The 26,243-nt window shown below is 36.5% G+C and overlaps 1 protein-coding gene across 9 annotated transcripts in view; it reads left to right on the top strand.

Annotated features, from left to right (window-relative positions):
- Positions 1-26,243, top strand: part of RPS6KA3 (ribosomal protein S6 kinase A3) — a 115,777-nt gene that overhangs the window by 70,508 nt on the left and 19,026 nt on the right. For all 9 annotated transcript variants that reach the window (XR_007124678.1, XM_047715081.1, XM_047715083.1 and 6 more), the window contains 12 exons: positions 1,584-1,664; positions 2,693-2,772; positions 3,372-3,478; positions 7,667-7,704; positions 7,912-8,054; positions 8,228-8,298; positions 16,709-16,797; positions 16,999-17,063; positions 17,141-17,243; positions 19,540-19,664; positions 22,439-22,564; positions 25,106-25,195. Coding sequence is in view for 8 of the 9 variants with exons in the window: in XM_047715081.1 (XP_047571037.1) it covers positions 1,584-1,664; positions 2,693-2,772; positions 3,372-3,478; positions 7,667-7,704; positions 7,912-8,054; positions 8,228-8,298; positions 16,709-16,797; positions 16,999-17,063; positions 17,141-17,243; positions 19,540-19,664; positions 22,439-22,564; positions 25,106-25,195 (1,118 nt within the window). In the remaining variant the exon portion in view is untranslated. The remainder of the gene's footprint in view (positions 1-1,583; positions 1,665-2,692; positions 2,773-3,371; positions 3,479-7,666; positions 7,705-7,911; positions 8,055-8,227; positions 8,299-16,708; positions 16,798-16,998; positions 17,064-17,140; positions 17,244-19,539; positions 19,665-22,438; positions 22,565-25,105; positions 25,196-26,243) is intronic.

The following is a 26,243-nucleotide window of genomic DNA, read 5'->3' on the forward strand; positions in this document are numbered from 1 at the left end:
ATGGGAATCATAGGATTTTGTTTTAGATTCTTTGTTTCTTTTTTTCCAGGGGTCTTATTTCTGTTTTTAAATATCTGGTCACTTTATATTGAAAAGAATACCAGTTCATCTTTCTCTCTGTCCCTACCCTCCTACCCCTACAGAAGACTCTTTTCCTGGTTCTTTCTGCTTAGTCTTTGACATAACCATTCAGTCCTTCTGGCCTGAAGAATGCAAGTCATTTATGATTTATCCTTATTATGCAACAGAATAAAATAATGAAATTTTAATGAATGATCATGTTCACTTCTTAAATCCATTGAGCTACCAACACAGAATACTTACCAGAATGTATTCTATTTAGTTAGTTGTCTGTCATTCCCATCAGATTATGAGCTTCCTGAAGAATATTTTGTTTGTATTTGTGTCTTATGGTACCGGTTACATAGAATTTGCTCAGGGAATCATTGATCGGTAAAAAGAGAGCTTTACCTATAAGACGAAATGTAAATTTATCTGCCATTCCAGACTGTCAAGAATCTGGGTCTTCCCAGTTTAACCTCCCCAATTTCCATACCAATTTGGTTCCTTTCTCTTCCTTACACATGCCTCCATGTCCTTGCTTGCTCTGGTACTCCATACCTAGACTTCTCTTCTTTAGGTCTGACCTTCCCATCCATCTAAATTCCACTCCAAAAGTGCCTAACTCCACCTCTTCCTTCATGCTTTCCTACTCATCTTTTCCTTCCCTGAATTTCTTTCTGTACTACTTATTGCTAGTAATAAGTCATTTTATCCCTTTATCATATTCATGGTTCTATAGCTACCATTTAATTGACTAACTCCTATATACCAGGCTCTGGGATGTACAGACCTTATCTCAGATGGTCACACAGCCTACAAAGGTACAGTGGTGTTATCTCTACTTCATAGATGAGAGGCAGTGGAGGCTCAAAGAGTTTGAGTAGGTAACTTGCTTAAGATTACACAGATCTGAATCTGATTTAACTCCAAAAAGCCTTTGCTCTTTCAGCTGTACCACGTTATTTCTTCTCCCCTTTCTCCCCTCCTTCCCCCAAAATAGACCTTTTGGGTATACCCATCATTCACCATGTCTGTCACATTTTATAGTTGCTTAATGAATGCTTGTTAAATTGAGTTGATAAGATTGGTAGGGGTTAGTAAAACCTATTCCATTTTCTTGTGTGTTTTAGTATTTCATTGGGATGCTTCATTTTTTAAAAAGTTACTCTTTTTTGGTCATTTTTTATAACTTTGATTAAAATACTTATAAATTTGATGTTAAAGCCAACATCTGATTAAAATTCTGATATGTTCTCTGTATGTATTTTTAAATGTAAAGCACAGATTTTATAAACATGAACAATTTTGTCTAGCTATATAATTTAGTAAAAAATACATTAATTTAAAAAATTTGAGACTAGTAGTTTTATTTGTACATATAAATTGTTTTATTGGTATGTATGAAAATATGAATTCATACTTTAGCATAATTTAATTTAAAATAGGCACCAAAGAGATTTTGTTTTAAAGATTGTCACTGAAAGCTATTGTAATACAGCCATATGTACAATATTTTGTAGTTCGAGATCGTGTTCGGACAAAAATGGAACGTGATATCTTGGTAGAAGTTAATCATCCTTTTATTGTCAAGTTACATTATGGTAAGTTCAAAACCACTTGGAACCTCATCCCTCCACCTGATCCTCCACTCCCTAAGTGCATTCAGATATATTAATGTACATAAATATTTGCTTGTGTATATTTACATGTGTTTAACAGATAAATAAAATCATGGAAATTAAACCATTACTTCTTAAACTTTAGAAGCCTTTATTGCATTTATACTTATGTTTCTGAGTGGTAGCCATAGGAATAGGTAATAATAATCATTGTTCTTTATTATAATAAGGAGTTAATTATATATTTATATATTTGTATTATATAATTAGTAACAGTGTACCAGCAGTTTATAGTCCATATGTGTTAGCCCAACTTTTCTTAAAAGCAAGAAAGATCCCTAATGTCAACATCCTGAAGCTTTTATCACCTTTCTTTTCCCCAAAGGTGTATATGCTTTCTCTCAGTGGGTAAAGTTGTGGTGATTCTTTGTGTAATTAAAGCTTTGTGTAATTAAACCCACATTTTTCCTGCACTTAAGTGATATGGTTCTTGTATTTTGTTTCATGGTTAAGTAACCATCTTGGGAATTTTTCCTATTGATCACATTTTTTAAAAAGATTTTATTATTTGACAGAGAGAGATCACAAGTAGGCAGAGGCAGGCAGAAGGGAGGGGGAAGCAGGCTCCCTGCTGAGCAGAGAGCCTGGTGGGATCCCAGGACCCTGAGCCAAAGGCAGTGGCTTAACCCACTGAGCCACCCATGTGATTGATCACATGTTTTAAAACTACTGTATTCCTGGGAGACTGTGGCCTGAAGAAAATGCAACAAATGTTCTAGTGATTCCATAATAAAAAACTCTGCCTTTAACATTTCCACATGGACACTAAGAGAAATCAGTGGTTATCTTCTCATAAAAAAATAAATTTAGATCTATGATATAATCATTAATTTGCTTAAAATAATATAATATTCATTATTCAATAATAATAATTTGTGAATGAGTTGACCTAATGTAAGCCAAAAAAATAAACTGGCAGATTAAACAGAAATTCTCATTTCTTCATTCAGCTTTTCAAACTGAAGGGAAGTTGTATCTTATTTTGGATTTTCTCAGGGGAGGAGATTTGTTTACACGCTTATCCAAAGAGGTATGTAATTAATCTTTATTTTTAATCTATCTATATGCATCCTGTTTTAACTAAAACTTTGTTATATTTCAATATTATGTTTATCGTGTTTTCTCTAGTGGCACAAGAGTCTTAATTAGAGCCAAAAAGAGTTATTTTCCTACCTTTTGAAATTATTCTGAAAGTGGGACTTTAAATTGATAAAATGTCTTTGTCCTTTGTCCTGCATCTTTTAGTTCCAGTTTTCAGAAGCAGTAAATAATATATCAGGGTATCCTTAAACAATTAATACTGGAAATTCAGCATGCATTTAAAAGATCACTTTTCATTTCTAAGATGTTACTGTGGTAGGGCAACAATGGCACAATCCGAATATAGATGTTACTTAATAAAATGTAAAATTATTTCCCCCACAGTGCACATTTAGCATTCAGAAAGTGATTAGTTGACTGATTTGATCAGTCAGGGATTTTCGCAAATTTCCTTTCATTAGTAAAGTGGATAAAACTACATGTGATTAGCGTGTTTATAACTTTTTAAATATTTAAACTCTAGGATGGAATTTTAAATAAAAGCTACAGACACAGAAAATAAGACAAAAAATTATTATTTTATTTTAGGTGATGTTCACAGAAGAAGATGTCAAATTCTACTTGGCCGAACTTGCACTTGCTTTAGACCATCTACATAGCCTGGGAATAATCTATAGAGACTTAAAACCAGAAAAGTAAGGAATTATGCTACTAAGTTGAATACAATGTAATAAAATTATCTAAGAGGTAATAAAAAATAAAATTACTTTGTAGAACTACCACAAGAATTATATTAGAGTACCTGTGCTTCACATTTCTGATAACACTATGTAATCTTATACTTCTAAAAATCTGCCAATCATAATATGTTATTGTTATCTTGTTTTCATTTGCATTTTTTTAAAGACTATTTATTCATTGGACAGAGAGATACACAACAAGAGAGGGAGCACAAGCAGGGGGAGTGGGAGAGGAAGCAGACTCCCTGTCCAGCAGGGAGCCCGATGTGGGGCTTGATCCCAGGCTTGATCCCTGGGATCGTGACCTGAGCCGAAGGCAGACACTTAACCACTGAGCCACCCAGGCGCCACTGCATATTTTTATTTTTAATGAGATTGAAATCCATGTACATATGTTTATTGACAGTTTTTATTTTTGTGTGATTTTCTGTTCGTGGCCTTCATTTATCTTGGAATATTTTTTTCCTGTTGTTTTATAAGATACCTTTAGAAATTAAGAATTTAACCATTTGACATATATTACAAATAGTCTTTTTAGTTTGTATTTTAATATAACTTATTCTATTTTTACCTATACAAGTATTTTTTTCTTAGTCGGATCTACCAGACTTTTGTTATCTCTTCCATGACTTTTAGTCTTAGAAAGCCTTTTCCAATCCCATAATCAGATACTTACATTCTCATTTTATGGTTTCTTTTTTAACTTTTAACTCCATCTGGAAATTTTTTGGTATGAAGGATAGCATAGAGTTAATGCTTTCCTTCAAATACCATTTATTGAATTTTTGGAGGGAGGTGGGGAGAGAGAAAGAGAGCATGCATGAGTAGGGGGCAGAGGGAGAGGCAGAGAGAGAATCTTAAGCAGGCTCCACACCAGGTGTGGAGCCTGATGTGGGGCTCAGTCTCACAACCTCAAGATTATGACCTGAGCCCCTGAAAATTTTCTTCTCCACATCATTTCAAATTCTTAGTGTGAGTTGAGCAAATTTCCCATTGTTTTTGTAGTAGCAAGTATCAAGAAGCTAGTATTTGGGGCGCCTGGGTGGCTCAGTCAGTTAAGTGTCCAACTCTTGATTTCAGCTCAGGTCATGATCTCAGGGTTGTGAGACGGAGCCCTTTATCAGGCTCTGTGCTAGGCATGGAGCCTGCTTAAGATTCTCTTCTTCTCCCTCTGTCCCCCACCCCTGACTCACACTCACACTCTCTCTGTATCTCTCAAATAAATCTTAAAAAAAAAAAAGAATTTGGATATTACTTACATTAAAATGTTACATGCGGGGCGCCTGGGTGGCTCAGCAGGTTAAGCCGCTGCCTTCGGCTCGGGTCATGATCTCAGGGACCTGGGATCGAGCCCCGCATCGGGCTCTCTGCTCAGCAGGGAGCCTGCTTCCTCCTCTCTCTCTGCCTGCCTCTCTGCCTACTTGTGATCTCTCTCTCAGATAAATAAATAAAATCTTTAAAAAAATAAAAATTAAAAAAAAAATGTTGCATGTAAAATTTAAATTATATATTACAACAGGAAATGATCCTTTGGGATCCTATTTACATGATCATTTTGAAATTATTATACTTTCACATTTTACTTTCATTTTTCATACATTTTGGTTTTGGATAAGTTTCATATGCATCCATTGTTATTCCCCAGATAATTACTAAGTTTTGTTTTTTCTCATCATTTTCCTGATTTCGCACTATAAAGACACAAAATATAATTCCTAGTGAGAATAAATATTCAAGTATATGGTCCTTAGAAGAAAAAAATTACTATAAACATATTAAACATAATAAAAATATTTGTTAGTGTTTTATATCATTTAGTTGAATGTATTTATTGCACCATTAGATTAGCATTGGTCATAAAATTATGTATACAGCATGGGGCTTTCTTAAGAGTCAAATAAGATCAAATGTAAGTAAGAAGTGAGATCTTTCACAAAGATGCCTAGATGACACTATTAGTTGAAGTAACATTTAGTTGTTAAATAATCCAACTATATACCATCATATAGAACTTGGGAAGAAATTTCAGTTTTTAGACCAGTTGTTTTATGCACTGTAAGGGGTTTCCCACATTCTTTTAAACCAGAATTCTGTTATAATAAATATGGTTGAAAATGATTATTAGTAGTTGAAAAGGAACTTTGCCTATTGAAAGTAATACATCAAAGGTAAAGGGTGGGGACGCCTGGGTGGCTCAGTTGGTTAAGCCACTGCCTTCAGCTCAGGTCATGATCCCAGCGTCCTAGGATCGAGTCCCGCATCGGGCTCCTTGCTCAGTGGGGAGCCTGCTTCTCTCTCTGCCTCTGCCTGCCGCTCTGCCTGCTTGTGCTCTCTCTCTCTTACTCTTTCTCTGACAAATAAATAAATAAATAAAATCTTTTAAAAAAAATAAAAAAATTTTTTTAAAAGACAAAGGTAAAGGGTGAACATGGTTATCTTAAATAAATACATTTGCTGGGAGAGGGGGTGTGGGGTTATGGACATTGGGGAGAATATGTGCTATGGTGAGTGCTGTGAAGTGTGTAAACCTGGCGATTCAGACCTGTACCCCTGGGGATAAAAATATATGTTTTTTAAAAATATATAATTATTTTAAAAAATGCATTTGCTATAGAAGGAATAAGTAATGTTCTGTTAGCTTAGCTATGTTCTTTTTTTTTTTTCAAAATTACCAAGAGTGATTTGAAGTTTTGTTTTTAGAATTGTCTTTCATGTATTTATTAGACAGAGGATAATTTCCAGCATACCTAATAATTTGCTTTATATTCTGGAAATGGTTAGTCTGCTTTGTAATCGAGCATAATTAAGCTTGTATTTTTTTATAAGTCCCTTATGAAGACATGAAAAATAAGTCCCTACTGAATTATCCACAGTGGTAAACTTTATTGTAATCCTGTTTGAATTGATGACATAGAAAGGTTGGTAGTATTTTTGACATAGTAAAATTTTATTATAGCAAAATTTGGCTTTCATGTTTTTTTTTTTAGTTAGAATTAAAAGTGAAGAAATGCCTATGTTATAGAATGGCTTTGAATAAGTGAAACAGTTTATTAATTGGCATTTCAAGTCAATATACTAAAATGCCTGTCCAGAAATAGAATTATTGGCCTACAGCCTAGTACTTATCCCTTCCTATAGCTTGTTAATTAATGACATTATTCTCCACTCAATTATCTCCTAAAGCCGGAAACCTAGTGTCTTCTCCATTTGTTCTTTATCATGATCCATATTTAAGAGCCCACTAAATACCCTTTATTTTCCCCTCTGAACTGTTGTATGAAAATTCAGATCTGATTATCTCTACGTTTCATGCATATAAACTTTATATGATCTTCAGTGCCCTTGGGAAGAAGCCCAAACTACTTGGAATGCCTTATTGGCCTTTTGTAGACTGGCCCCATGCATTCAACATATGTTTCTTATTTGTCTCTACTCTACCAGGCGCTGAGCGACAAGATAAATAAGGTCAAACCTAGAAGCTCAGAGTTTACTGAGAAAGAGAGAAAACACTGGAGAAGTTACACAGATTGGATAGGGGGCACCTGGCTGGCTCAGTTGGTTAAGTGTCCAACTCTTGATTTGGGCTCAGATCATGATCTCTGGATTCTGAGATCAAGCCCTGTGTCTAGCATCGATCCTGCTTAAGATTCTCTCTCCTTCCACTCCCCAACTCTAAAAAAAAGAAAAGAAAAGAAAAGAAAAAGAGGATTGGATAGAGAAACTAGGAAAGAATGATTGAGTCAGATACCTAAAAAATGACCAAAAAAAATGACAACTTTAATGCAGTTGACTTAAATTTGTGGACCCTCTGTCTATTGTGCAAGCACTAAGGATTTTAGTTAGGCCACCTCTGCAGAAAAGCATTATAAAGAACAACTAGAAATTAGAAAGAATATAGGTTTTAGTTCTTTTCCTTATAGTTTTCAAATGCCCTTAATACACGTTTATAAGGCTTTGCCTTTGGGTTTTGTTATGTATGTGTGTCCAAAAAAATTTTTCTCCTTTTTTACCTTTCCCTTATCACAGTCTAAAACAATATTTTAGAAGAAATGTGGTGATCTGGTGCTTTACACAGTAGTTTCAGTTCTAGGTTCTATAAGTATCTAGTGGTTTGAAAGATTTTCTGAATTTGTTTTCTTTCAGCATACTTCTTGATGAAGAAGGTCACATCAAGTTAACAGGTAAAAAATCCTCATTTTATTAAAATATTCTCTTCTACTCTATATAATTTCTTTTAAAGTTGATTGTGGTTCAAATATTGAGTAACACATTGCTTTGAAAACTTCGGTTAGAATTTTTAATAAATGTAAATATTGGAACTCAAAGCTTAAACTTTAAGTGTGGAAATTATTGTAGGACAATTATGAATTATATATTTATTTTGGCAGATTTTGGCCTAAGTAAAGAGTCTATTGACCATGAAAAGAAGGCCTATTCTTTCTGTGGAACTGTGGAATACATGGCTCCCGAAGTAGTTAATCGTCGAGGTCACACTCAAAGTGCGGACTGGTGGTCTTTTGGTGTGTTAATGGTAAGGATTGGGGTGTTTTGAGTTCAGTAATATGGTGGAAGTATAAATCACTTGTTTTATTATATAGCAATTTTACAAGGTTTGGTTTGAAGTAAGATGATGCTTTTTTATTTTCTGGCCTTGAGATTTTATACTTATTGACTAATACCCCTGATGATGTTGCCTTTTTGTAGTTTGAAATGCTCACTGGTACACTACCTTTCCAAGGAAAAGATCGAAAAGAAACAATGACTATGATTCTTAAGTAAGTACTCCTTAAGTACTCCCTAGTGAATATGTTTTGATGAGATTTAGAAATAAATGCTTCAAACTGAAATATGAAATTTTATTCATTGATATTATGGTGTTAATGTTAATGTGTTTCAAATATGAACCAGCCCTGTAGATTTAGAGTACTCATGTTCGTTTTTTTCAATTCTGGGCACACAAATGTTGGAGCTTTTGGCCCTTATTCATGCCCTTCACCAAGTACAGCCAGAGACAAGGCCCCTGCCCCAAGCAGAAACACCAGGGATCCAGGGCTCTGGGTTACATCTCCAAAGGAGTACTCCTATAATCTTCATGTTAATGTTAAGATAGTGAAAGCTTCACCTTTTAAATTTGGCATATGACAAGGACATCGATTATTCCACTTCTCTTCATGTTGTCCTAGAGATACTAGCAAGTATAATAAGGCCAGGAAAAGAAATAAGGTTTAAGGTTTAAAAAGAAGAAATAAGATTGTCCTTATTTATACAACATGACTGTGTCCGTAGAAAATCCAAATCTTCATATATATTCTTGGAATTAATAAGAGTTTAGCAAAGTTGTTGGATCAGAGGTGAATAAATAAAATCTATTTTATATCTACATAGTAGCAACAGAAAATGAAATTTTTTAAAAAGAGAATATTTACAATAGTATAAAAAACTCAAATAATTAGGGATAAATCTAGCAAAAGTTATGTAAAAACTCTATGCAGAAAACTAGGAAATTTTATTTAAAGAAAATTTAATGGGTGCCTGGGTGGCTCCAGTGGGTTAAAGTAAAGCCTCTGCCTTTGGCTCAGTCATGATCCTAGGGTCCTGGGATCGAGCCTCGCATCAGGCTCTCTGCTCAGTAGGGAGCCTGCTTCCTCCTTCTCTCTCTGCCTGCCTTTCCGCCTGCTTGTGATCTCTGTCTGTCAAATAAATAAATAAAGGAAAAAAATAAAAATTTAAAGGATTGTTTTGTAAGGTTGTACCCTATTCACATTATGACAGACAGAGTATTGTAAAGATGTGGGTTTGTATAGATGAGCATTTTACAATAGAAATGTAATGTAAAATTACTGTGTAATTTTAAATTTTTAGTAGAAACATTTAAAAAGTAAAAAAAATTCGGGGGCACCTGGGTGGCTCAGTGGATTGGGCCGCTGCCTTCGACTCGGGTCGTGATCTCAGGGTCCTGGGATTGAGTTCCGCATCGGGCTCTCTGCTCAGCAGGGTACCTGCTTCCCTCTCTCTCTCTCTCTGCCTGCCTCTCCGTCTACTTGTGATCTCTCTCTGTCAGATAAATAAATAAAAAAAATCTTTAAAAAAAAAAAAGTAAAAAAATTTAGTATGGATTATAATATATTTTATTTAACCCAGTATAGCCAAGATGTCATTTCAACATGTAATCAACAATAGAAAATGATTCATGAGATATGATACATTTTTTCCATACTTATTTGAAACTCAATGTGCATTTTATTTTATTTTATTTTTTCCAGGGTGCACTTTATACTTAGAATTTGGGCTAACCATATTTCAAGTGCTTGGTGGCTGTTTGTTGCTAGTGGCTACCATATTTTTTTTAAAGATTTTTTATTTATTTATTTGACAGACAGAGATCACAAGTAGGCAGAGAGGCAGGCAGAGAGAGAGGAGGAAGCAGGCTCCCTGCTAAGCAGAGAGCCCGATGTGGGGCTCCATCCCAGGACTCTGGGATCATGACCTGAGCTGAAAGCAGAGGCTTTAATCCACTGAGCCACCCAGGCGCCCCTAGTGGCTACCATATTATACAGCGTGTAATAATAATGCAGATAGAATTTAAATTTTAAGAAGTTTTTTGTGTGAAACTTGATAAACTGATTCTAATATGTAAATCAGAAAATGCAAATTATAACCACAATGGGCTACAATTGCATACCCACCAGAATGGCTAAACAATATAAAGTGCTGACAGGATGTGGAGCAGTGGCAACTTTCATCCATAGCTAGAAGGTTCTTACAACCTTTGGCAAGCAGTTTTTGACATTATCTTCTAAAGCCAAATACATGTATACCCTCATCCAGTAATCCCACTCGTACGCATGCACCCAGTTTACATGCATTGAGGTACTTGCACATCAAGAAACTAGAACAAAGATGTTCATAGCAGCATTATTTGTAATGGCCAAAAAGTGGAAAATGGATCACTAGCAGTAGAGTAGATTAATAAACTTTGATATATTTATAAATGAGAGCAGGGGTTGACATATGATCTGTAAATATTTTAGGCTTTGCAAGCTACACACACTGTTTGTCACATATTCTTATTCTTTATTGTTTATTTCCAACACTTTAAAAATGTTAAAACCCCGGTCCCTGGGCACCTGGGTGGCCCAGTCAGTTAAGCCTCGGACTCTAAATTTCAGCTCAGGTCCTGGTCTCAGGGTCGTGGGATCAAACCCCATGTTGGACTCCACCCTCAGCGCGCAGTCTGCTTGTTCCTGCCCTTTGTTCTTCCCCGCTGCTCATGCTCGCTTGCTCTCAAATAAAATCCTAAAAATAATGTAAAAACCATTCTTAGCTCGAAAGCCTTTCAAAAACAGACTGAGGCCTTTGGCCCAGGGGTGCAGTGTACCATACAGCAAAGAAAATGAACAAACCAGTTATACGCAGGTACTTGGATTAATTGTGTAAGGATGTTGAGCAAAAACAGTTCAGACACAAAAGAATAAATAACTATATGGTTCTATTTATAAAGTTTTCTTGGTTTTTCTTTTCCCAAAGATTTTATTTATTTATTTGAGAGAGAGAGAGCATGAGCCAGGGGCAGGGAGAGGTAGTAGCAAGCTCTGTGTGGGGCTTGATCCTAGGGCCTCAGGATCATGACGTGAGCTGAAGGCAGACGCTTAACTGACTGAGCCACCCAGTTGCCCCTCTGTTCATAAAATTTTAAAGCAGACAAACTAAAGCATAGTTTTTAAGGCCCATATGTAGATGGCAACAGCCAAGGCAAAATAAGAAAAGTGGTTAACATTGAATGACAGGTTACAGTGTTACATTTCTTGGCCACATGACTGTTCACTTTTTGGTAAATCCATAAACTGTATAAGTTGGTGATGTTGGGGTTGTGTAGGGTTTGTTTGTTTGTTTTGCACTTTGTTATTCTCCACAATAAAAAATACTTGCTATATAAGTGACTGTTCCCTGAACCTTCATTACTCCATCGATCCTGGCCCCTTCTTTTCAGCTAACGAATATACTCTAATTTCAAAACAAACAAACAAAAAACAACCCTCTCTTTGACCTGGCTTCCTTTCAGCTTTCTGCACCATCTTTCTGCATCCTTTCAACAGAAAGCCTCTTTAAAGAATTGTCTGTGCTTTCTGGTACCATTTCTTGGCTGCTTTTATTAAGCAGCCCATTGGTGGTTCGTTCCCACCAATCTCCTGAAACTTCTCTTATTCTGGTCAGCAGTGATCTGGTTGCTTAACCCAGTGGCAGATTGTTAGAAAGGTGACTCTCTGCACCATTTGTTCACACAATTCATTCAACAGATGATTGAGGTCTTGCTACATCTATGTAGGATGCAGTGTGAACAAGACTGACAGGATCTTCTGTCATCTCACAGTGCTTGCATCCTAGGGGGAGACAAGGAATTAATATTTAAACAAATGAATATAATAACTTCAGATAATAATAGGAGCAATAGACATAATGAACCAGATTATTCTTGAAGTGTGAGGGAAGGAGTAGGGGCAGGAGCCATTTTAGAGAAGACAGGTAAGAAAGTTGCCTCTGGGAGTATCTGACACTGTTGGCCACTTTCTCCCCATTTAGATCTTCCTACTCCCATCTGCTGCTCCTGCCTCCCTAACAGTTCCTCTTTTGGTCTCCTGCTTGACCATTCCTTCTTTGCTTGCTTTTCTCTGTTTAATTATGAAAAATTTCTAATGTAATTCATAAAAATAGTGTTAATACAGTGAACACATAGATCAGTCATGCAGATTCAGCAGTCATGAAGATTTTGCCACATGTGCTTCCTCTCTTCACTGAAATATTTTAAGCATTCCACACATGCCATTTCTCACCTACTGCAGGTTACATCACTAGAAAGTATGGATGTTTTCTTATATGACCACACCTAACAAGACACTGCTAAGGTATCCACTAATACCAGTTCTTAAACAGATTTTTCAGGTTTTCTCCAAAACTGTGTCTCTGTAGTCCCAAATCACATCTGAACCTTTCATTTGGTTGTATTTCTCAAAATTCTGTTTTTCCAGAACACTCTACCCTGTTTTTTCCTACCATTTGCTTGTGGAAGAAACCAAGACAGTTTTATAGAATTCCACTTTCAGAATTTATCTTGTTAAAAGATGACCCTAAGTACATGAAACAAAAAGCATTGAAGCCAATCCTATTGCTTACTATAGTAAGGGAGAGTGATGCTAATCTTGATAGCATCTAAGAAGTGTAGACCACTGTTCTTACATAGACTTTTGGGGGAAGGGTGGAGTTCAAAACTTGGCAGATTTTCAGGGCCATAAGTGGGTTGACATCATCTCTAAGAGTGGTTACTTGGGTGGGTCTGTTGTTGATCACTTGGCACTCAGGTGTGGTTGTTGGAGTCAGTCCATTCTTGTTTGATTTTCACAGATGAAGAGCAGTTATTGATGGGTTAATTTGGAAAAAAAACAGAAACAAACAAATAGTGTTTACCTAGGCGAGTTGTTTTGATCAGTTAAATGACTTTAAAGCCAGTTCTTGTGGCTCTCCTTAACATGGTTACAAAACAATTAGTCTTTTCCTAGGAGGGTTGAAATTGTTTTATTTTCCTTGTAATATTGTTTAACTTGTTCCTTTATCGCATTTCTCTTTAAACTTTTTTTTGGCAAGATTATTTCATAGCTCATGCTGCACCCTATTGCGTCACATCAGAAGGCTTAGAACACCTTGTTGGCCCACTTTAAGTGATGAGTTCCTGTAGTTACAGCTGGTCCCTCTCTTGCGAATTTCCCTGGCAGGGTTTCATCTCGTGTTTTCAACCATTGATAATCATTAGTTGAAACAGTTATTTTATTAGGGATTCAAAAATCATGATTTTTCTATTGCTTTTATTCCTTCTTCATTTATTAGTTGGTATTTCCCAAAACATTGAACTTTCTCTAATCAATGAGGGCTCTTCAGTTACCTTGAAATAAGGTTCAAACAAGAAAGGCAGAATAAATGTTTGATTCTTTTTTTTTTTAGATTTTATTTATTTATTTGACAGACAGAGATCACAAGTAAGCAGAGAGGTAGGCAGAGAGAGAGGAAGGGAAGCAGGCTCCCCGCTGAGCAGAGAGGTCAATGCGGGGCTGGATCCCAGGACCCTGGGATCATGACCTGAGCTGAAGGCAGAGGCTTTAACCCACCGAGCCACCCAGGCGCCCCTAAATGTTTGATTCTTAATTTCCAGTTGTCAGAGCCCTAATTACCTCCAGTGGTGATGATGTCCAGTGAGTTGGGTTTTATGTTAGTTTTGACCTTTTCTTATTTTACTATAATGAATCTGTGGGATATAATCATCAGTGTGATTCAGCATTTACAAACAATTGCATTCATTATTTTTAATGCTCAAATTGTTCTTTTTCTGACTACTGTTTAAATGTTCTTGTTCCCCAGGGTTTCATCTCTGATATGCTTTTCTTCCCTTCTGTGCTCATTTTCCTGGCTGACTTCAGTCTTTCCTCTAACTACTCTCAGCATTTTAGTTACTCTCAAATTACTCTTTCTTACTTTAAGTTAACCAGGCATCAGACCTGTATTGGCATTTAATCACCAGCATAGCTCTCGAAAAACATGATATGTATGACTTAACATTTTTAATTTAAATTTATCTGTTTGGTGTTCTTTTTTCTTCTTGTATTTTCAATTACCCTCATTTTTTAAAAAGACTTATTTATTTATTTATTTATTTGACAGAGAAATACAGCAAAAGAGGAAACACAAGAACGGGTGTGGGAGAGGGAGAAGCAGGCTACCCGCTAATCAGGGAGCTTGATGCAGGGCTCGATCCCAGGACCCTGGGATCATGACCTGAGCCAAAGGCAAATGCTTTACTGACTGAGCCACCCAGGCACCCCAGTTAGCCTCATTTCTAAGCACCCTATTTCCTTAGCCAGAAACCTGAAAATCATTCTTGATTTCTTCCCCTCTCTTGCACTTGCAGGTATTGACCAAATTTGCTCTCGAAAGTTTTTCAGTGTCCCAGGCTTTCCTTTACACTGCACTGCTTATAGTTCTCAGACCGTGGTAGTCTCCTACATACACTAGTGAGTGAAGCTCCGAAGTAAAATGCCTACAACTACCACCACTTCCTACTCCAGATCAATCTATACTAACCTCTGGAGTTACCTTGTTGAAAATAAATTTGGTCATGTTAGTCCACCATTGAAAGACCTCTGCTATATCCTTATTACCTAATATGGCAGTATTTTCCCAGATTTGTTCAGTAGAACCCTAATTCTACAAGATGTGAATAGGTATTCACTGAAAAAGACATACTAGCAGCAAATATTTAGAAAAATACTGATTCTTTACTTTAGATTTCTCAGCGTTTTATATGCAGTGTATTTTATTCTGTGTCTCCAAGAGGGATATTATAGATAGCATTCCACAAATTCATTAGATCATGAAGTATTTTTTGGTTGTTGCTGAGTATCTAGAGAAATTAAAGTTATTTAGTAAAATGTTGGGAGAATGCTGGCCAAGTGAATAAATTCTCAATCTTTAACTGCATTTAAGGTCTTTCATTCTCTCATGTTAAATTAGATATCCCCTGCTATTCTCTTAGCAGTCTTTCCATATGTCCTTCTGAATTTGCCTCTTCACATATCAGGATTATCCTCAGGTTGTCCATCTTTATCTTCTCCTATCTTTATCTCTGTACCCTCAGCACTAAGGAATAGCTGGCACATTGTAGCTCACTAACAACTCTTTGAATAATAAATGGATCTGTTTCTGAAGTAGAAATTTCTCTGCTAGCCATTTCCCCAGCTGTTATCGTTTTCGTACTTAGAGATAGTTTCATTAATGTATAAGTTAGGGAAAAAAAATAAAATTATATATTAAAGCTGAAACTGACCTTCAAGCTCATTCAAGCTAGTGGGTTTCAGACTGTGTGCTGTAGACTCTTAGAAGTTCCACAGACCCCTTTCCCACCAGCTCTTCTTCCCTGTAGGATTGTTAAAGGGAATGGGAGGAAAACATAAGCATATGAAGCACATGTTCTTTTAGCAGTTTTAAGTAGTGGATTTCTTAAATTCCTTTTGAAAAAAAGGTTCCAAGGTTATAGTTTGGGAGCCATTGATCTAACGGTCAATCCCTTGCTTATAAAGAAGTAGTAATAGACCCAAGGGGATTGCCTTTTCCCAAGGTCACAAAGTTCTTAGTAACAGTGCCAGAACTAAAACTCAGATATCTTACTCTCACAGCAGTGCTTGTTGCAAAATTTATAAAAATGGAAAAGTTTGTTAGAAAATTATGGACTGGGGTGCCTGGGTGGCTCAGTCAGTTAAGTGTCTGCCTTCGGCTCAGGTCATGATCCCGGGGTCCTGGGATCAAGCCCCCTGTCGGGCTCCCTGCTCATCGGGGAGCCTGCTTCTCCCTCTCCCTCCGCCCCTTTCCCTGCTTGTAGTCTGTCTCTCTCTCTCTCTCTCTCAAATAAATAAATAAAATCTTTAAAAAAAAAGATTATGAACTAAAATTCTATTAAGTGTCCACGCAAAAAAACTATACACAAATGTTCATAGCATCTTTATTTGTAGTAACCCAAATGACGCAATCCAGATACCCTTCAACAGGGAAATAGATAAACGAATTGTGGTACAACTATACCGTGGAATATTACTCAACAACTTGGATGAATCTCAGGGGAATTTATACTGAGTTAAAAAAAAAAGATGACACACTTTATGATTACACTTACATAACATTCTTAAAATGACAAAGTTACAGAAATGTAGAATAGATTTGTGATTGCCAGAGGTTAGGAACTGGCGAGGGAAGGAGGCAGGTGTGGTTATAAAGGGACGTGAGGTATGCTGATGGTAATGAACTGTTCAGTATCTTTACTGTGGTGATGGGTGCAGCAACCTATACATATGGTAAAATGGCATAGGACTAAGCTTACACACACAGTGAGTGCAGTTAAAACTGGAGACATCTGAAGGAGATCGGTGGATTGTACCAAAGTCAGTATTCTGGTTTTGATAGTGTATTATGATTTTGTCAGATGTGACCATTGGAGAAAACTGGGTAAAGTGTACACAGGATCTATATTATTTCTTACAACTTAGTATAAATCCACAATTATCTCAAAATAGAAAGGATTAACAATTTTAAAATAGAACACAAATACTTCCAAAAAATAAAACGTTATTATGTGGATTTATTATTTAGAGCCAAGCTTGGGATGCCACAGTTTTTGAGTCCTGAAGCCCAGAGTCTTTTACGAATGCTTTTCAAACGAAATCCTGCGAACAGATTGGGTAAAATTTGTAATAAATTTGTTTCTTTTGTGTGTTTGTTTGTCTTTGGGATTTTTTAGTGGGGAGAGGTGGGTATTTGTTTTTGTTGTGGAATTATGACATAGTAGTACATATATTAAAAACAAACACTAAATTACCTATTCCTCCTTGAAATAAAATTACCATTTAATCAAAAGTTTTAAACCATTTAATTTTTGATAGGTGCGGGACCAGATGGAGTTGAGGAAATTAAAAGACATTCATTTTTCTCAACAATAGACTGGAATGTGAGTATACAATGAAAATTTTCTTGAATTTTTTTGTATTCAATGCATGTCTAAATCTCTCTTTTTTTTTCCACCAGAAACTGTACAGAAGAGAAATTCATCCACCTTTTAAACCTGCAACTGGCAGGCCTGAAGATACGTTCTATTTTGATCCTGAGTTTACTGCAAAAACTCCCAAAGGTAAGGAGAAAATGTGAAAACCTAAATGTAACACATATATATGACTCCTAATTTTATCCTCATATCTGCCCTGTGTAGCGTATCCCTGCTTCAATAACTAGAAAATTAGTAACTCCTTTACAACATTTTATAGCAGTTAAGATCCTTGTTAAATCTTTTAGAAAATTAGGTTGTACCTTAAACTTTGATACTCTTTATGTGAAAAAATTCTTTGATTGTGCGTTCGTTTACCTGTAGCTATTTTTACATGAAATACTCTTCAGTATAGGTAGTACTCTTTAAAACTCTGATATTAGGTAGAATTCTGGAAGTACTTGTGAAGTTCAAATCCAAAACATAAACTTTACATGAGGTGTGATCATTTCAAAATGATTCATATCCTGTGTCATGCTTTATCCTAAAATTGCATAAACAATGACTCTTCTAGAGAAGTTATCTTTGAAATGATAATCTATATTTTATTAAATTAGTATGTGTATGCATATAATTTTGTATTCTACACTCTAGTACTCTCTCATTTAGGTGTACCAGACCCCAGGTTTATCATTGACAAGCAAATAAATAAAAAGTGTATTTGCGGGCGCCTGGGTGGCTCAGTGGTTTAAGCCGCTGCCTTCGGCTCGGGTCATGATCTCAGGGTCCTGGGATCGAGTCCCACATCGGGCTCTCTGCTCAGCGGAGAGCCTGCTTCCCTCCGTCTCTCTGCCTACCTCTCTGTCTACTTGTGATCTCTCTCTGTCGAATAAATAAATAAAATCTTTAAAAAAAAAAAAGTGTATTTGCATATATTTTCTATAGAGTATATCATTTAAACCTCACTATAAAGCTTTCTAGTCAATATCCTCATAATTTGATTAAACATCAATGGATTTTATTATTTTTTGGTAAGACAGTCTTAGAAATTTAGATTAATATGTAAAATTTTATCAAATACATGAACAGTGATATGCATAGAATTGATGATATATGGTAATGTTTTACTTTGCTTTCTCATTACAATTTGGCCTGATAGAGGAAAAATGTCAAAAGAGAGCAGTTCTGTATTGTATTCTACCCAGATTGGTTCTCTTAGCATAGTTCTTCAGTATAATACTGTCACATTGATTTAAAATGCACTAAACAGTATTTGTTGCTGAGAATGTCAAGCTGATGTTAAAAAAGAACTTTATGTGGAGTTGATGTTTAAGTATATTGCCTGTTTGGTTTTTGCCTAGATTTTATAGTGTAATTATAAATATTAGTATGCTTAGTTGTGTGTTTATATTTATGAATAGCACATTTGTTATATCTTGTTTGTTTTTGTAATTAAATTTTTTTAAGTATTTTTCTATTTTTGTTAATGCCAGTAGATTCTACACAAATAATTTGAGTAACCATACGTGTCATGTCATAAAATATATTCTAAGGACTGCATACCACGATTAGAAATTACTTTTATTCCTTATATAGATATATAAATATAGTAATTTTTAACTTGTAGTTTAGATTTCTAGATTCTGATGTTATATATTGAGATCACCAGACTAAATTTCTTTCTCCTAAATTATCTGTAGAGGAATCTTATATCTCCCCCTCACCAGGAGCCATAACATCGTTAGGTTATCATGTAGGGTTGCACTGTTTAATATGGTAGCCAGTAGTCACATGTGGTTATTTCAATTTAAATTAATTAAAATTTAAAATTTTGTTTCTCAGGGCACCTGGGTGGCTCAGAGGGTTAAGCCTCTGCCTTCGGCTCAGGGTCCTGGGATGGAGCCCCGCATCAGGCTCTCTGCTCAACAGGGAGCCTCCTTCCCCACCTCTCTCTGCCTGTCTCTCTGCCTACTTGTGATCTCTCTCTGTATGTCAAATAAATAAAAAATCTTTAAAAAAAATAAATAAAAATAAAATTTTGTTTCTCAGTCACACTAAACCACATTTCAGATGCTTGAGAGCTGCATGTGGCTACTGGCTACCATATTGACCAGCACAGGTAAAGAAAATTTCCATCACTACAGGGAATTCTATGAGAGACAGTGCTAATTTAGAATAACATTAACCTAGTAATTCATTGATTTATTATATTCTTCAATGAATTAGCTATTTTCTGGGCTCAGAGGAGATAGGATGTTAGAGTTGTGATACCAATAAGCCCTCAGGACAAAGCTGAGAGAGTGTTTCACTGAGTTATCCTGGAAGCCCTGGATACCTAAGAAGTGGAATTCCAGAATAAGTGAGAAAGGTCATATTGTTAACAATTCTTCCTTTAATTAGCTTTCAGAGTATTACCTTCTTAGTAACATATTATTCTTTTCAGATTCACCTGGCATTCCACCTAGTGCTAATGCACATCAGCTTTTTCGGGGATTTAGTTTTGTTGCTATCACCTCAGATGATGAAAGCCAAGCTATGCAGACAGTTGGTGTGCATTCAATTGTGCAGGTGAGTTAATGTATAATTTAAAATTTGAACTGTTTTAAGATCTAGTTCACTGTGTGAATAATTAGATTTATCGGCTGATTTTACGTGGGTGGCTTAAAATACATTTTATATCATTGATCTTGAAAAAATTCCTTTCATATGCCTCTAAAGAGATTAAAAAAAGAAAACCGTGCCTGGGTGACTTAGTTGGTTAAGCATCCAACTCTTGGTTTCAGCTCAGGTCATGACCTCAGGGTCATGGGATCGGGCCACTGGCAGGCTGTGTGCCCAGTGCAGAGTCAGCTTGAGAGTCTCCCTCCACTCCCCACCTGCCCCGGCTTGCACACACCCATGCTTTCTCTCTCTTGCTCTTTCTCTTTCTCTCTCTCTCTCTCACTAAAATAAATAAGTAATAAATCTTAAAAAAAAAAAAAAAAGATTGCCCCCTCCAGAGTCCTGGATACCTTTCTGACTAGAAGGGGGAAGGAGGGCGCCTGGGTGGCTCAGTGGGTTAAGCCTCTGCCTTTGGCTTAGGTCATGATCCTGAGGTCTTGGCATTGAGCACCACATCGGGCTCCCTGCTCAGTGGGGAGTCTGCTTCTCCCTCTCCTTCTGCCCTTCCTCCTGCTCATGCTCTCCCTTACTCTGTACTCTCTCTCAAATAAATAAATAAAATATTCAAAAGAATAAAAGAGAGCTGAGATACCTATCACCGTCTTGTCTCTACCTTCTCCGATGCCCTAACTTGTTTCATCTTCTGCCGCTGTCAGGTCGGCTGTGATGAACTGAGGCCTCCGGATTCCCTGATGGCTTGGAACAGGGCTCAGTAGACTTGTTCTGTAAAGGGCCAGTTAATAAATATTTGAGGCTTTGGAGGCTTTGTGATCTCTGTTACAACTCAACTCTGTCACTGTAGCACAAAAGCAGCCATGGACTATAGCTAAATAAATGAGCATGGCTGTGTGCCGATAAAACTTTATAAAAGAAATAAAAGTGAGGGCGCCTGGGTGGTTCAGTGGGTTAAGCCGCTGCCTTCAGCTCAGGTCATGATCTCAGGGTCCTGGGATCGAGCCCTGCATCGATCTGAGCTCTGCTCAGCGGGGAGCCTGCTTCCTCCTCTCTCTCTCTCTCTCTGTCTGTCTGCCTCTCTGACTACTTGTGATCTCTATCAAATAAATAAAATCTTTAAAAAAAAAAAAAGAAATAAAAGTGAATTTCAGTCTTATATTTTCCAAATTTTGTGCCCTTGTTCTTTTGGATCCCCAATTACTATTTAAAAGAAGTGGTTATAGGTACTATCTTAGGGCGTCCCCCACCTCATTATCCCATCTGTTTATCAGAGTTGGAACACAGGGTAAAAACCACAGAAGCAGGATTCCAGATGTCTGTGTGTTTGTAACAGGAGACTGGACTAATAAATGTTATTAGAGGAACACAAGTAGTACAGACCATTAGATTTATTTCTTCCCATCCTAGTATCATAGAAAGATAACTTTAATTCATCTTCCAAGTCATAGAGGGAACTAGATACATCTTTCGAAGCACTGATTGTTTTTAGGACAGTAATTAGTGCTTGAATTTGCTTGATGATGAAGTTGCTTTTGCTCTAATTTTTTTTTTCATGAGTTAGTCATCCTTCTTTCCACCTTCTAGAAAACCAGTTTAAACACTGGTTTTTAGATAAAGTTCATGGTTGAAGCAGTTTGTTCAGTTTACTATAGCAAGCATGTGATGTATATTAAGTTTTCAAGTTATAACTTCTCTACCTAACATAGAAATCATAAACATATATTCTACAGATTTCAAATTTTAACCCAAACACAGTTCATAGGCATTTGTCAGGGGGGAGGTCTCCTTTCAATATAGCCAGGGACAGCACAACTTCCCCCAGCCTGCTTATGGAACTACTAATTTGTTAGCCATCATCCTACCACGTGTTATTCATCTTTAACTCATTAACAGCTTCTCTAGCAGAAGTTGTATTGAAACTTTGACTTGAGGGTGGAAATGGAGGGCATGGCTACTGGTAGTCCACAATGATGATAATAGGTATCACCTTCAAATACATTATTTTTATTTAATATTCACCATTAACCTCTGAGAAAACACATGTTCAGGGTTGCACGGTCTGCCAGAGGGACCTCTGAGACACGAATCCAGATGTTCTAATTCTAAATCCTCCTAAATATTTTTCTTCTGTACCAGAAGCTTCAAACTTCTCCCTATTTGCAAAAGTACTTCAAAGACCTAGCACCATGTGGGGAATGGAACAGGGCTCAGGCACAGGCAAGACTTTCCACCCTTTGTCAAGTAACTAATTTTCTGGTGTACATATTCAATTTTTTCTTTTTAACATGAGCTTTTAAAAAAGCCTATTTCTTGCTATACATTTTATGGTAGACACCTCTAAAATACACAGTTGTGTATTTAGGGGGTGCCTGGGTGGCTCAGTTGGTTAAGCAGCTGCCTTCGGCTCAGCTCATGATCCCAGGGTCCTGGGATTGGGCCCCGAATTGGGCTCCCTGCTTAGCGGGAGGCCTGCTTCTCACTCTTGCACTCCCCCTGCTTGTGTTCCCTCTCTTGCTGTGTCTCTCTCTGTCAAATGAATAAATAAAATATTTTTTTAAAAATACACAGTTGTAGAAGAATAAATGCTGTAAAGATTCATTTTTATTTTGTTTATATTCATTTATATTTGTTGTTAACATCAACAATGTATAATGGGTAGCATATTCCCCTATAATGATTTATACCATAGTCATTATAAAACTGTCAATTTGTAATTGTGTTTGTAGCAGTTGCACAGAAACAGTATTCAGTTTACCGATGGATATGAAGTAAAGGAAGATATTGGAGTTGGCTCCTACTCTGTTTGCAAGAGATGCATACATAAAGCTACAAACATGGAATTTGCAGTGAAGGTAAATCTTTTCAGATTTAAAAATGCGACTCTGGGGTGCCTGGGTGGCTCAGTCAGTTGTGCATCTGACTCATGATTTCAGCTCTGGTCTTGAACTCAGGTTCATGAGTTCAAACCCCACATTGGGCTCTATGCCCAGCATGGAACCTATTTTAAAAAATTAAACCAAAATATAAAATACAATTCTAATAGTTATTATTCACACATGTCAGTACCAGTTAAAATTAAACACTTCTTCTTTGGTAAATGTGCCTTTTTGTTTTGTTTTGTTGTGTTGTGTTATGTTGTGTTTTGCTTTAAAGGTAAGGTAAATTTAAGTATCTGCCTAGCAACCCTCAGGGGTCTTAATCTGGAACCACAGATTCACCTGTAAACTAAAGGCAAGGTAGCATACCTCCAGTTTGCTGAAGGCATTAGTACAGTTTACATCTGACCTGATTTTTAGTAACATCCCTTTACCCTAAAAAATCCCCCATTTATGGTCTGTCAGGGAATTCCTCAAGATTGTATGCCAAATTTTAAGTGTTCACATTTTTCTGGCAAAAATATTCATACTGTCCTTTACATATAAAGGGATCTGTGAACCAATAAAAGTAAACCACTACTATTACAAAATTTGTTATCATTAGCTGTTTTAATTTCATCAGGTGTCAAGACCGTAAGAATTTTCTAAGCCAAAAACCAAATCACATGGCTCTGTGATAAAGTTTGTGTTACAAACCTGTAGTTGTAAGTGAAAAAAATACTATATTCAAGTCTCTGCCTTTTCATTTCTTGAGATGGTATTCACTGCTCTCCCAGTATAAGCAATTTAAGTAATATCTAAATCTTTCAACCTATTTTGGACCTTAGAACTGGTCAATAAGTGTGGGTAGCTCATTTTTAGTTAGTAGGAGAGTGGCATTAATTGTTATTATTTCCGTAATCCATCTGTCTATCATCTGATATGATTTCACTGTGTAAAAATAAATGTATTATATATATATATATAGCTAATATCTGGGAAGACACACACGTACATAAAAAATGGTAATTACTATTCTAAACTTGGATGTAATTGTTTTAAAAACTATCGGTGTCCGGCTTTCTATCAGATGTAGGATGAACCATAGAAATGCATGTTAATTTGCTCTTCTCCTACTCATTGCTCATAGTGAAATCTGGGGTACATAGGAATTTTCACATTGCTTACATGAAAGGAGAGAAGGTGAGTAATGTACATGATGGGCAGTTTAAGGAGGTATCTTGCCTTCCTAAACGCATCAGAAGAAAAGCAGAAATGCCTTGAGGCCCCATTTGAATTACAGAAACCAGAGGCAGTATACCAAAACCTGAGAATATCTTCAAGCTATTTGTGGATTCTTGTGACTTAAATTTAATTCATAAAACCAATCCCAGCACAACTTCATTCTACTGAAATTACTACAAATCTAAGATCTACAAACACAAGTCTGAATGTGACATCACCTCTGCTCAGATTAGCAGATCAAAGAGAATGTTGCTGGGAATAACACCTCCCAGTGTGTTCTAGTTTTCAAAAGACTAGTCCTGCATCATCTCCCTTGAATTAGGATGTCTATTCCATATACATTTCCTTTTAATCATCCATTTGCTATGGTAGTCCACAACTTGCTATGGTAATTCCACACTGTCATTTGCATTTGACTACAGTGTACACCTAATGTTTGTATTCCCTCTTCTCCTCATACAGAACTGTTTTACAACTAAATCTATTTCAGATAGCAGATTTGGCTTGTACTATGAGTTGCAAGCTCTTTCCTCAACTGCTGGAGCATTTGAGTATTTATTGCATACGTGAATTACTAATCTTTTTTAAAATTGAAAATATAAAGGTCACAGAATTTGTTTCAGACTACCCTTTGGACAAAATGAAAGCCAAACTTGTCCTTTTAAAAATAGATAAATTACTTTAACAGATTAAAACATTAAGAGGTATATTTTTAAGAAGCTGCTGACATAAAAGGGTTGGAAAGCTACATTAGTACTTTAAAGGGCTTTATTATAATAATTAAACTTAACTCTAGTCAAGTAAAATTCTAGGTGTGGTTTTCTGCTTAGCTTTCTGCATAGCTTCAAAAATAAGCTTGTTCTACTTAGCTGTTAATTAATTTTTTATAAGTAGCTCACAACTAATGGGTTATTCCACTGAAGCATTTTCTTAAAGGAAGTAAAGTTAATTCAATAAATAGATGCTAGTGGTAGTATTATAGATACACCTTGTTCTTAATTATCTGTATTGATTGGGCTTAGAAGTTGACTGATTTTCCAGGGTTTAAAGACATTCAAGGAGGGAAGAAGGATATGTTCTTGGTACCTCTTCTTGAGGCTTTTGAGTGTTTAGAAAGTCCTAAACTTAGACTAGCTTTCAAACTTTGATAAGGCAGTCTGGCCAAGTACTTGAATAAAACTGATTGATAAATGGCTCATATGTCCGGTATTTATATAAGATAATACCTAAAGTCTGTAGCTATTTGTGACCTTAATAGTTCATGAGATTTTATGGTAACTATTTGCCTTTTAGATTATTGATAAAAGCAAGAGAGACCCAACAGAAGAAATTGAAATTCTTCTTCGTTATGGACAGCATCCAAACATCATTACTCTAAAGGATGTAAGTAGTAGCTTCTTGAACTTTGATCATTGGAATCAGTTGTCCAGCTCACATTTGGAATGTTTTCAAATATAATGTGTTAGACAAATAACTTAATAAGAGTAAGTTTAAAAGAAATTGAAGGACAACATATACAGCATAATTTAAGTTAATTTAAAAAACCTGTTTCTGGGGCGCCTGGGTGGCTCAGTGGGTTAAGCCTCTGCCTTTGGCTCAGGTCATGATCTCAGGGTCCTGGGATCGAGGCCCACATCGGGCTCTCTGCTCAGCGGGGAGCCTGCTTCCCTCTCTCTCTTTCTCTGCCTGCCTCTCCATCTGCTTGTGATCTCTCTCTGTCAAATAAATAAATAAAATCTTTAAAAAAAAAAAAAACCTGTTTCTGTAGTTAATTCTTATACTTTCACTTTAAGAAAAGTGTTACTGACATTATTGCTTTCAATATCTTTATTGGAACATTTGTGTATTAAATAGTATTAGGGATTGACTAGTCTCATGCTCCATGGACTCCCCAGACTCTTCCACAGTACTGTCAGAGAGAGCAAAACTCGGTAACCACGTTACTCCTCTGCCTACAGTTCATACCCCCTCACCTCCAGTCCTTGCCTTCCTCTGTCTGCAGTGGTTTTCACACTTCCTCTCCCACCCCATCCCCCAACCATGCTCAACTATGTGCGCATCTTTAAACTTTCCTCCTTTTCTCATGCTGTTCTGTCTTTGAATTTATGGTTTCCTCATTTAATACTACCACTTCCCTTCTTTGCCCGGCTTACTACCATGCATCTAAAACTTTGCTAAAACATTACTTCCTCCAGGAAGCCTGTCCTGAGCGTCACCATACCCCAGACAAGTAAGGTATCCCCTCCTTGCTACCTGTGGTTTTTATCATAACAGAGCTGTTGGCAAAAGGTGTGAACTACCCAGATAGCATTAAATCTTCTCTCGCTGATAGTGCCCAAAGGCTGCATCTGGGTTGTAGACCTGACATGTCCTGTGGCCAGCTCAGCCAGAGGACTTTTAAGGTACCTTTCGCCTTTCATCTCTGAGATTT

This window comes from Lutra lutra, chromosome X, assembly GCF_902655055.1.
Source record: "Lutra lutra chromosome X, mLutLut1.2, whole genome shotgun sequence".
In the NCBI taxonomy this organism is placed as follows: Eukaryota; Metazoa; Chordata; class Mammalia; order Carnivora; family Mustelidae; genus Lutra; species Lutra lutra.